The sequence below is a fragment of the Meleagris gallopavo genome, chromosome 1 (genome assembly GCF_000146605.3).
Source record: "Meleagris gallopavo isolate NT-WF06-2002-E0010 breed Aviagen turkey brand Nicholas breeding stock chromosome 1, Turkey_5.1, whole genome shotgun sequence".
NCBI lineage: Eukaryota > Metazoa > Chordata > Aves > Galliformes > Phasianidae > Meleagris > Meleagris gallopavo.
Genome location: NC_015011.2, coordinates 30,816,416 through 30,829,090, shown reverse-complemented (window position 1 = coordinate 30,829,090; position 12,675 = coordinate 30,816,416). Strand labels below are relative to the sequence as shown.

Genomic DNA, 12,675 nt, shown 5'->3' with positions numbered 1-12,675 from the left:
GGGGCACTGTTGGGAGCCCCCACAGCTTGGAGAGAAGCTTCTCGGGAGCGCAGCCTGCCAGAGAAGCTCTTGGAGGCGGTGAGGATCCTACGCTGGGCAACTAAACTTTCATAAGATCTGGCATTGCTTGGAGACTGGTTGCTGATGGTGTAACTGAGGCACCACTGTTTGTCACTGCCTTTTTCCTAATTATTTGATTATCTCCTTAGCAACTGAAGGTTAGAGCTAGGATGTATCTTAGTTTACGAAGTAGCATGGCAAAAAAGAGGCATTGTTGCTTTGCTGAGAGAATTTCTCTCGTGCTCTTTTAAGAGGGATAAAAGCTGCAGAGTGATTCCTTCATGCAGGCAGCAGTGCCATAGATGGATTGCTGCTGATTAGCCCGGCTCAGCTTCAGTGGTACATCACCCAGTTGTTCATCTGCATTTGAGCTTTCTTTAAGCCAAACGCATGCAAAATAAAATAAAATAAAATTGATCTGCCTTCAGAGAAATTCAGTCTTCAGTGAAAGATGAGTGGGAGAAAATAGTTTTATGTAGGTGAAGTTAGTAGGACAAATCCATCTCTCCAACATTACTGAGATCTGGCCAGGTGCTGGCTACGGAGAACACTCAATTTGCCAGACTGACCTCGGGGTCAGCTTGCTGCAAAGGTGATGCAAGGCCATTTTTCATCATGGTTGGGTCTTGCACCAAGCACAATTTAAGACAGTTCCGGGATTTAGTCCAGAATATCAATACATCACCCAGATGTAGTTCACCAGCAGCCTCTGCTCTCAGATCCATCATGTCACTAAACCTCATGGATTATGATGGCTGGATAATCCAGCTCTGCCCAGTCAGAAATGCTGAGCACAGCTGCAGAGGCAGCTTTGATGCAGGGAGTGCCTTCCCACCCTGGAGCGTTAAAAGCAGAGTGCATTCTGGATGCTGAGAGAGGTGACAGCTTCCCCACCACGGGCACACGCTTGGAGAGGAAGTTTGTAGAGATCTTCTTTGTAAGTGTAACATTTTAAAAGCTTAATTATGTATGATGCCATTAGTCTGTTTGCAATTATTAATATTTCTATCATGTACTGAAGCAGGATTTGTAAAGTTAGAATTAAAAGTATTAATAATTGTACTTGTATAAAATCGTTACTGTAAATTAATAAAACCTCATTTTGACAGTCTTGGGTTTTTTTGTTTTTTTCCCATATTTGTGATAAAAGTTTTTTTTTTAAATGCCATGGGGGAAAAAAAGACTGTGAAGGAACATCTCTAGCACCTGAGCCATCTCTGCTTCATTTCATCTGTTATTGTATTTAATTAATGCAGCTTTCATCCATCTGATACCTGGAGAGGGGAAAGGGGAAGAGCAGTTGTGTGGACCTTCAAATGAGTGGGAAGTGCAGAGTTGGGCAAGTGGCTTGTGGGCTGACAAGGTGGGCAGATAGAGAAGAGTTAGGACTGGGAACTGAATGTGACACAAGGAGAACAGGTAGGAGATGTGGAAACTGTGTGGATTTTTTGGAGGGTAGACTGAAGTCTTCAATGTTATTCTAGGGTTTAGTTCTCAAATCTACAACTCAACAGTACTTGTGTGGTATTGGCAGGCTGTTTATTTGCATTTTCATCGGGCAGAAAGTGTCAGCCAGGCATAACACTGTTTGCACCACCAATGTACAGGAAGATGTTATTCCTACCGTAGAGCACAGATCAATCCATTTTAACATTGGAAAGACTGGTGGTAGTGTTTACAAAAGCATTCCAGTGACTTGTGATCTTCAGTCCCTTTCTCTACTTAAATTAAGAGACTTGTTTGAGGGTTTTTTGTGTGTGTGCGTAATTTTTTTTTTTGGTTGATTTGTTTTAGCAGTCTTGAACTGAGAGATGTACCTGCGTATATAAGTTTATTTGGAAGAAAAAGCTGTAAGCCTGGAGATAATTATAGGAAAAGAGAATGCTGATGCAGAGATAACCTAGAGAAAGTGGAAATTACCGTACTCGCAGTGTTCAGCATTTTCTTTTTCCATAAGCAGATCTAGTTGCTTATTACTTCTAAAAACCTTTAAAAAACATCAAAACCAAGAGCCAATCCTCTAGAAGCTGATCTGTTGTAGTAAACTGAGCTGTTACTGGCAACAGAGGATATTCCCTATGAAATGAGAATGTCTTGCATTTCTTCTCAAACAGTTAAGAACCATGCACCATTACTGCATAGATGATTCATCTCAGGAAATACTGTGGTTTTTTTTGGCAGTGAACTTAAAAATATCACACTTAAACATCGCAAAGAATTTATTTCTTTGAAAAGAATTCAAGTACAAAGCCCCTCAGCCATGCCCTTCACTCAAAAAAGTTACCAATTTCATTCAGAAATAAGGATGAAGTATTTAGCTGGAACCTGCTGGCACATCTTAGCTGCTAGAATTTAATAGCAAATATGAAAACTGAGAAAATATGTCATATTGAAATTTGTGAAGCAGTACTTTTATAAGACTTGAAATAATGTTACTGGGATGAAATAAAATGAAAATCTTAACGTAAGGCTGATTGTAGGCCTTATTCTTCCTTGCCAATTAAAAGCTGCGTGTTAGCATCCTTACATTGTTCATGCAGCTACTTTAAATGGATTCAAATTGTGATGTAGACTATGAATATTTACATTTAGCATGCTTAGCTTTGCTACCAGCCTGTGCAATTTGCACTGAAGTTGGGGAGAACACAGGTACTCCAAAAGGATGGAGCAAGTTACACTTCAGCAGTTTTACTCTCTCAAAAGTCAAAGACCCTACTAAGGATGAGGGCACTGTGCATTGGGCTTGGCAGTGTACTCAAAATAACTGGGTTTGGCCTCTAGTACATCAATATGAGTATGGTGCTCGTAATTTGGCTTCGCCTTGCCAAGCAAGCTGTCATCCAAAACAGTTCTCATTTGGCAATTTTATTGAGCTTTGGAAATGGGGAAACAAATTTTCAGCCCTTGTAGACTGGTTCTGTTCCTTAGAACTCAAAGGTACTGTGCTGATTTACACCAGCCCCAAAACTGCCCTTGGGGTATGGTTGCAAACTAGCTCAGAGTTTCTGCTGAGTGAGTAGTAAGTATGGACAGAAAAAAATACACAAGGCTATTTGGTGTATTAAGCATAGTAAGCCTTCCCAAAATGAGCATTGACCTGTATGCTCCATTTGGAGTGTTGCCAGGATTCCAGTTACATTCAACATACAAGCGGATTTTGAAAGTACCATTCATCATTTTGCAAGTGTAATTCCATGAAAAATTAGGCTGCAGTTGCTGCAAAATCAGGTATTCAAATATTAGTGGGAAAGCCAACCTATGCAACAACAGTCTTCCATTTTATGAATCCATTATAATTTAGTCTCTATTCATCTAGTTATATGATATATAGTTTTCAGATATCTTGTTGCAAGCAATGTACTAACTGAATGAGCAGTTATTAACATCTTTTTTTTCAGTGTATCCATTGTGCCTCACGTACTACATGCAATAAAAATGCACACAGGAGTACAGATATAGTTCCTGATAGTCATTTCCCTAATCATTTCATAGATCTCTGCCTCTAGAAGAACTTATATCTATTAGTTTTCTTTTCCATGAAAGACAGGTTAACTAGCAAAAACTTTTAAGTTACATTCTTAGGGCTCATTAAAAAATAGTTCCTCGTGGTTCCTAACTGTTCACTGACAACTAGTTAGATACTCCAGTAGGACTTAAAAATGTAGAAGACTTTATAAATCTTGATACTAAGCTTTTATTCATAAAATCATAGAGTGGTTTGGGTTGGAAGGGACCTTTAAGATCACCTAGTTCCAACCCCCCTGTTATAGGCAGGGACACCTTCTTCTAAACCAGGTTGCTCAAAACCCCATCCAGCCTGGCCTTGAACGCTTCCAAGGAGGGGGCATCCACGAGCTCACTGAACAACCTGTTCCAGTGCCTCAATAGAAGTCTAATCAGTTAATTTATTTTCACAATATACCTGTAGTTAAGATCATGTGTCTACCTCTGTTTTATACACAGTGGAGCAAGGAGAGGACCTTATAATCAAAAGTGCTAGGTAGGGTTATAACGCTTTGAGTCTCATCTCAACACTTCTTCAGACCAGTCTTTCCTGAGTTTAATATATAGAAGTTCATTATTTTCTGAGTATCAAGCTGGTGACAATAATGTATTCATGATTTTCTAACAGTCACCACTTCACTACTAATATGCCTGATATCACAGGAATTCTGTGGCAGAGACTTGGATATGTTCCAGTTCTCATGTACAGGCATTTACTTAGCCCTTTTCCATGTTCTTCAAATCCTATGCACAATGCGAGGAAAGTTTTTAGGGGGCAAATAAATATGAATGATCATGTAACTAAGAACTGTAATAAGAGTCTAAATTGGCACAGAAAACCTTAATTGTGACACTTCAATTTTTGAATACTTGACTTGGAAGTCCTGCCATTCTCTTAATATAGTTTTTGGGAATGCAAGCATTTAAACCCATTGTATATATAAATTTTCATGAAGGGTGAATTCTCTCCTTCTGCTGCCTTCATATTTCTTCTTTTAATGAGTCATTAGAAGGTTCAGCTCTCTGGATTCATAGCATCTCTTCTACAATTTGGCTTATGAGTAGATGTCTTGTTGGCAGAAGACAGCACCTGCCAGCTTGGCAAAGGGTTAGAGAGGAGGGGAATAAGGAACTGAGAGGTGAGTAGAAATTAGTGCATTTCACATAAATTGACTGCACAGAAAATCTTAGGTTCACAAGTAGCAAATGCAAATTCTCTGGAGAAATGTGTTCCAAGAGTTACCTCTTGAAATATTTGCCTCTTTTATTCTTAATCCTTCTCGTGTCCTTTATCCCTTTCCTATCTACTCTTCTTGTCTTATCTGCTTTACAGGACTTCTGCATGCTCGTGGCTTCTTAACTACTGCATCCTTAGTTGCTTCATTAGTTACAATAATGATGCTCCACTGGCAGAATCCTTCTTTCCTGATTTTACCCTTCCTTCCCTGTGCATTTCTCACCTTCCTTTTCCCCTTAACTCCTTCTTTGGCTGCACCTCTACATTAGTCCTCTACACTTTAGATCTTGATTTTAACACTTCTATCCTTTCTTTACCCACCTCCCCTCATCAACAGAGTACAACTTCTCCTTTTATTCTGCTTTTCTCCACTTGATTTCCATTTGTTTTTCCCCGCTGCCCACAGACAGCCTCCCATCTCCCAGCTCTGGGACACAGCCACAATCATCAGCACAGAGCAGATGTTGGTGGGGTTGTCCTCCTCAGATACTGTACCAACGGGTGGGTGAGATCAGAGAAATGAGAACAAGTTCAGTATGTGGGAGTTGAATACCACATTTGATCTATAAAAGGGTGGGGATAATCAATGTATATTGATTCACCTGGGAATTTAGTGGCAAACTCTGAAGAGGTATCCAGGGAGAGCAAGAGTGAACAGAAATGTTAATTACTCTACTAATTATGTGTAGATTTTCCTAGGAGATGGCAAAAAAAACCAAAAACATATACCTTGGCACAGAACCACTACCCTGTCAAATTTTGAGTCCCTGCTTCAAGTTGTAGTGACACTAAAATATTCTCAAAAAAGAGTATGGTAGATTTTGTTCTTATTACTTAAATATGAGCAAAATATTTTTCCCTTTAATGAGTTTTGTGAAACAGCTGAGTCATCCTAACCGAAAGTTCCCCAAACTTCTGCTTGAGGTGGGCACCAGAGCGGAAAATTTTTCTCCTCTACAGTTATTTTGGCTAATGTGAAAGCAACAGAATGTGAAACATTCCTGTTGGATGTGGTGGTGATTTCACTCTGGTGGCAGCTAATTTCCACCACACCATTCTCTCATTTCTCTTCCTCAAAGGAAGATGGGGACAACATACAATAGAAAAGAGCTCAAGGGTTCAGATAAGGGAGATCACTCACATCATAGATACAGCAGACCCAGTGTGGGGAGATTAATATAATTTATTGCCTATTGCTAAAAGACTAGAGCAGTGAGTACTAAAAACCAACTGAAAATATCTTCCATCCCCATCTATCCTCTTCTACTTCCTCCCCCAGTACAGGGGAACAGGGAATGGGGGCTGCTGTCAAACCATGATGCTTCATCTCCATCTCTCCTCTGCTCCACGTGGGTCCTCCCACAGATGCCATCCTGCCCAAACTGATCCCGTGCAGGATTCCCATGTACTGCAGCTCTCCCAGCTCTGCTCACGGGGGCCATCACTGTAGCCCAGTTCTACCAAAACCTTTCCACATAAACCTAATGCAGGCATCTTGAATATCTTTAAAAACAGGCTGATGCTACCTGTACTAGGAGTTTGGGTTTTTTAAAGACATTTAAAGCTGAGTATTCAAAATTTCATTCTTTGATCGGGAAGAAGCACATGTTGCAACTACACCTTGCTAGACAAGAAAATATTTTTTATAAGGGGTTTTGTTGTTGTTGTTTTTGTTGGTTGGTTGGTTGGTTGGTTTTTATTCTGCATCCATTGTTTTCTATCTGGGTTGATTTGGAAATACCTGGGGGATACCATTGCCCAATCATGTTCCACAGATGAACATTCCTGATTTTAAATTGTCAGAAGGTGCATTCCTTGGTTCAAGACTGAAGACTGGTTGCATTTTATGAAAGAAAAAAAAAAAGAAACCATACCTGTAATACAAATATTTACAAATAAGTGCTGAACTTCATGTTTAACAAAAAAAAAAACAATACTAAGCTTACAAAAGCTAGATTTTGTAACAAAGCACATGAAACTCTAATAATTAATTAAGAATTACGAATTTACTGAGAAGACATGCATAAGAAATTAGGCAGGGTATGAATCTTAAAAGTTAACATGCTGTACCTCTGTATTCTTCCTTTGACAGTGATTAATGCACAGCTAACAGCACGTACAATCTGTGGCAAGGAATACTGGGAGCCCGTTAAGAGCCAGCGACAATGTCTTTAAACTGCTGGACACTTCATACTCAACTTGGAGCCTGTAAGGTGAACTGCAGAGCACTAGCATGCCTCTTGGTCTTTGCAGTGAGTGTCAGTGGCAGTGCCCCAGGGATGTGTCCAACAGCCTGCATCTGTGCCAGCGATATCGTAAGCTGCACCAATAAGAATCTCTCTCGGGTGCCAGGAAATCTCTATAGAAGTATGAAAAGGCTGGATCTGAGTTATAACAGAATTGGATTCTTAGAGCCTGAATGGGTCCCAGTGCTGTTTGAGAAGCTGAACACTTTAATAATCAATCATAACAGCATTAGCAGCATTATCACTGGAAGCTTTTCCACAACCCCAAACCTGAAATACTTAGACTTGTCGTCCAACAGCCTGAAGACACTGGGCAGCCCTGTATTTCAGGAGCTGGGAGCCCTGGAGGTTCTTCTGCTTTACAACAATCAGATAATGCATATAGAGTCTTCAGCCTTTGGAGGACTGTACAAATTACAGAAACTGTATTTAAGCTATAACTTGCTCTTGCATTTCCCATTGGACCTGTTTGTTGGAAAGCACAAGCTGACAGAACTCATATTGCTGGACATTTCCTTTAATCACATCCAGTCGATACCTATTCAGCGCCTGAGTTCAGTGCCAGCCAAACATCTTAGCGGAGTTTATCTTCACGGCAACCCATTTTATTGTGACTGCACACTGTACTCTATGCTCATCTTCTGGTATCAGAGGCACTTCAGCTCTGTGGTGGACTTCAAAAGTGAGTACACCTGTTTATTGCGATCCGATCCAAGAGGTTACAACAAACAGCCTTTATTGCATGACAACTTTCTGAACTGCTCTGAAAGCACCATCAACAGCTCTTTTCAAGCCTTTGGATTTATTCATGATGCCCAGGTGGGTGACAGGCTGATCGTTCACTGTGACAGCAGAATCAGCGATGCAGGCACACACTTCGTTTGGGTTAGTCCAGAGAATAAATTGCTGGAGCCAGACATGGAGACCGACAAATTTAGGGTGTTTCATAATGGGAGCCTGGAGATAACAGACGCCCAGCTAGAGGACTCTGGGCTGTACTCCTGCACTGCAATAAATAAGAAAAGACTATTAAATGAAACCATAGAGGTTAGAATAAATGTCAGCAATTTCACAGTTAACAGGCCTCATGCTCATGAAGCATTTAATACAGCTTTTACCACCCTTGCTGCCTGCGTAGCCAGTATTGTTTTAGTACTGCTTTATCTCTACCTGACCCCCTGCCCATGTCAATGCAAGACAAAGAGGAGGAAGAAGAAGCTGAACCAAAGCAGTGCCCACACATCCATACTGAACTCCACACCACCCCAAGAGCTGCCTGCTGATGAGAAGAAGGCCAGCACTGGCAAACGAGTGGTTTTCCTGGAACCCGTACATGAACCAAAACACAGTCAGAATGGGAAAGTAAAATTGTTTCCTAATGACAATGTCATTGCTGAGAGTATCTTAAAAACTACTCGAACAAAATCCGACTCTGATTCTGTCAACTCTGTGTTCTCAGATACACCTTTCATGCCATCAACTTAGTTTGCTGCCTGTATTTGTATTGTGCCGTTACATTTCTGAATACCTCCTTTGCTTGTAGCAACCATCAGGAAAAAGAAATAAAGAGAGAAAATGTTTTAAAAAAAGCATCTATTGTCAGTTCTTGAGCTTCGACTCCTCTGTTTGTGAGTGCAAGTGACACCTTGCTTGAGAAAAGCCAACAGAATGGCACTGATGTGAGTATTTTCAGTGCAATCCTAGGCTTGCCTATTAATCTCTGGGACACACACAGCCATCTCTCATGCACATTTAGTGCTGCTTCCAGTGCATACAGCTCAGAGCAGAGGCTGACCCCACGCAAGGCTCACAGTTGTTCTGAGCATCCTGCTCATCTGCAGGGACCACATGAGCTAACTTAGGTGGCTTTGGAGGAAAGTGTGCAGCTCTTTCCTAAAAGTTCCTATTACAGGCCCACTTTAAAATCATGGAGGAAATGTGTTTTCCAAGACTGATCTGAACAAAAAGATTAGACTTTCTCTCAGGATGCCTAGCAGTACAGGGTAAATGTTTATGGCCGTCACCATGTTTGCCAATAACTATGTGAAGCCCTTAAGGGGAGGGGATGTTGTATTCATTTTACTTACAACTTAATCAAGGAATTACTCATGAAAACTGCTTATATTGGTTTTTAAATATTGACATGAAAAAACATAAAAGTTAACTTGCTACAGTTGCAGTAGTATTAGTAGAGGAATAAAAGTTGTCAGTCATTAGGACTCAAGCTAATCATCAGTAACTCATTGAGCTGTGATAACCTGATTTCTTGTTATCAGTTGTCCTACCCCACACTGCTCACAGTATGCATGGTGTCACATATGGTGAAAAAGCTTGCCACTGTCACCAGGGCTCCTGCTTCATTGCAGGGGTGGGTCACTGTTGCTTAGAGATAATTTCGCAATGTGAGGATAAAATCTCATTTTATCCTTTCATTGAACAGCTTTCCAGCAATTTCACAAAATTTGCTTCCATGATTATTTGTTTATTTTACTGAAGGAGGAAATGCACTCTTTTGATAAATTTCTTTATATTACAGAATAATTTTCTCACAGTGAATTCAGAAAGTGCGGTTTTTCTCTAGACTTGGCCCTGTCTTATGTGTACTGCTTCTCTCCTTGCCCGCATGCATCATTGCCAAAATTTATGAACCCAATAAGATTATCCCAGGTTGATCATGCAGCATTGGTTATGTGAAGTGTTATGTTATTGTAAAGAATATACTGTTATAATTGCAATTTCCATTTTTTGTTTAAAGTTTGCTTACCTTGGGACTGGGCTGGACTTTGCCTGTTTTTCTCGCATTGAATGCTGCCAACTTCAAAGGAGTTTTACATAGAATTACAGCTTGCTAAAGAAAATTGGAGTGTATCTGACTCATTATGATTTTGGGAAATGTACTGAAGTGGAAAAGGATGAACAAAATCAGTCAAAGGACTATATGACATGGCAACTGTAATTTATTCTTTTGAGACTTACTGTAACATTCACTTGCATTTTTTGTGATTTCTTTTGAGAGGCGTGTCATCATGCTCAAGCTTACATTCATCTAAGCCAAAGCTATTAACAATTGATTTGTTATGGAGAAGTCCTGTGTAGCTAATTGTCTGAAAGCAAGCAAGCTGGAAAACAGATTAGATCAGGAAATGTTATTGCTGTGATGTGCACAAAGTATGTGGAAGTAGAGAATTGCAGGAGATTTTGATTCAGCTATTCAGGGAAATGTAAGATGGAAATTCTTTTTCCAGGAGCAGAATAATGTGCATTTAGAAGAGAAAGATCACCATGGTTTGGGTCTTTTACTTATACATCTATCTATGTAAATTTAAAACATCTTCTGCTATTAAATAGTCTTTTTTATCTGTATATGGGCATTAACACAAAATCAGAAAGTTTACATGTAAGGTCTGATGGAAAAACATTGATTGTCTTCACTGAAATAAGAGATGTAGTTTGGTCATCTGTTAATGAGGGATAGTCCTGACTGCTGCTGTGCTCTCCAATTTGTGCAAAGAGGGGACCATGGAATTGGGCTGAAAGTATGAGGAGACAGAGCAGGAAACCGAGAGGCAAATATTCCTAGGGAAAGCTGAGCATATCAGTTACAGCTCTGGGCAGATGTTATGATCTGTTGTCATACATAACATTAATTGACCCGGATTTCTGTGTTTACAAGAGCTCTGATGGTCAATTCCAAGTTGGCCTGGAAAAGCAAGCAGCCTGGTGCCTGTGTGGCTGCCTGCCAGCTCTGCTTCTCTCCTCTGCAGCTGGGCTGGGCATATAACCCCTCCCCCACTCACGAGAGTGACACTGCCTTGAACTAACTCAGCCTTTAAAAACTCCAGATAATCTTAAAAATAAAATAAAATAAAATAAAATAAAATAAAATAAAATAAAATAAAATAAAAAGGAGAGATCTCAAGAGTATTAGGCTTTGTGGGATCAGAGCAATGCGGCCAGATAACTGGAGTAGCTGAGTACTGATCTAGGCAGTGAGTATTTGCTCTCATTATTAATTGGCTGTATTTCAGTGACTGCTTCAAAGTGCTCAGAGTTGCAATTGTGAATATGAGCAAGGTGGTAAAACTGAAGCCTTTGGAGAAGCTGTCCTACCACCTTGCCATCCCCATTAGTCCTTGTCTTGGTTTTCAGGTTACAGCTTCTAGCAAACACCGAAGAGCTGAAAGATATTTTTAATGCAGGGTGAGATCACTTCTGCAAGGTGTTGAGTGCTCCTCCTGACCTCAGTAAGGCTAAGTATCTGATGGTGACCACCTCACAAAATGTAATTAATGGCTGCCCCTCAACTGTATGTAACAGTTACAAATGGAGCTGTAAGTTGAGGGAGTCCCAGAGTGCCTTCCTGACACTAGCCCTTCATCTGTTGTTGGTTATGACAGCCAGTGTCATGTCCTTTCAGCCCAGATGTCCACCACTAGCTTATTGGGTAAACTCTGCACTGTCTATCATCTCATTAGTGCTTTTAAAAAAAAAAAAAAATAGATTTCTAGGGATTGCTAATGATGGTGTCAAAAGACTAACTGGTTATAGCTCATTTTTCTGAACAAGCAAAATCTTACGCCAAATTGTAATTAAAACATAAATTTTCATTTAGGATAGCACAGGTTTATTCCTATTATAGTAAATCAAACTTCTACAATGTGCATGTTCAAGAGCTACAGCTTATATCCTCAAAGGTTAATAGCCAGTGGAGTCTAAAACAGAAATGCTCACAGGAACAAAAGAAATCTCAGACAGGTGCTCCTACAAGGAAGAATCAAAAACCCACAAAGTTTTATTTCGACTGCAGCATGCATATTCCTAATAACCTCTGCTATCTTTGAATTGATGGGAATAAACTTGATCTTGTAGGAAGGCGAAGTGTGCCATTATGGCCTTCTCTAAAGTAATTCAGAAGTGACGATTCTCTTTGCCAATCCTCTCAGCACACTTCTCTTTTTAGTGAGATTGAGGGATTAAAGGCTGACCTTTCACCATTTGGCTATGGCAGATGCAGGGACCATTTCCAACCTGGTCCTTAATTGTTCTCTGTGTCAAGACTGTCTTCCTGAAGATAGATTCTAGACCTGCCACACAGTTGCTGGAGCAATTTCATTGATATATCCAAACAGCTGTTTCCAAATGGCTTCTAAATGATAAGAATTGGCCATAGTAGCTTTTAAGAAGACAGGATATGCTTTTCATTTATGGGTTCAGCAATTAAGATATTACTTTTTTTTTAATAATGTTTGAATTATTATATATGGAGTGGAAAAAAAAGGCTGCATCAGAATTGCAGAATCATGTAATTGAGGGAGTTGGAAGGGACCTCAAGAGATTATTGAGTGCAACACCCCTGCTAAGGCAGATACCCTACAATAGTGCATATTCAAATCATTTTTGCATGTTTCCACTATTTTCATATTTTGCCATTAGTCCGGTGGGGCTCAGATACGGATAAAAATGGAAATTTGAGAATTAGGTGATGAGATTAAGAAATCATTTTGTTCAAAGTTCAATTCATATTTTTATAAGGGCTAATATTTGAGTTCTTACCTTCAGTGGGTGCATGACAGAAATCATAAAATTAAGTGCTTTATAAGTTTTGGGTTATTTTTTTGGTTTTTTTTT

General features: G+C 39.9%; 1 protein-coding gene across 1 annotated transcript; it reads left to right on the top strand.

The window, feature by feature from the left end:
* Nucleotides 1-16: 16 nt before the first annotated feature.
* AMIGO2 (adhesion molecule with Ig like domain 2) lies at nt 17-12,648 on the top strand. Its single transcript, XM_010707402.2, has 2 exons — nt 17-997; nt 6,894-12,648. The coding sequence occupies exon 2, from the start codon at nt 6,967-6,969 to the stop codon at nt 8,530-8,532; it is 1,566 nt and encodes a 521-aa protein (XP_010705704.1). The 5' UTR covers nt 17-997; nt 6,894-6,966; the 3' UTR covers nt 8,533-12,648.
* Nucleotides 12,649-12,675: the final 27 nt, after the last annotated feature.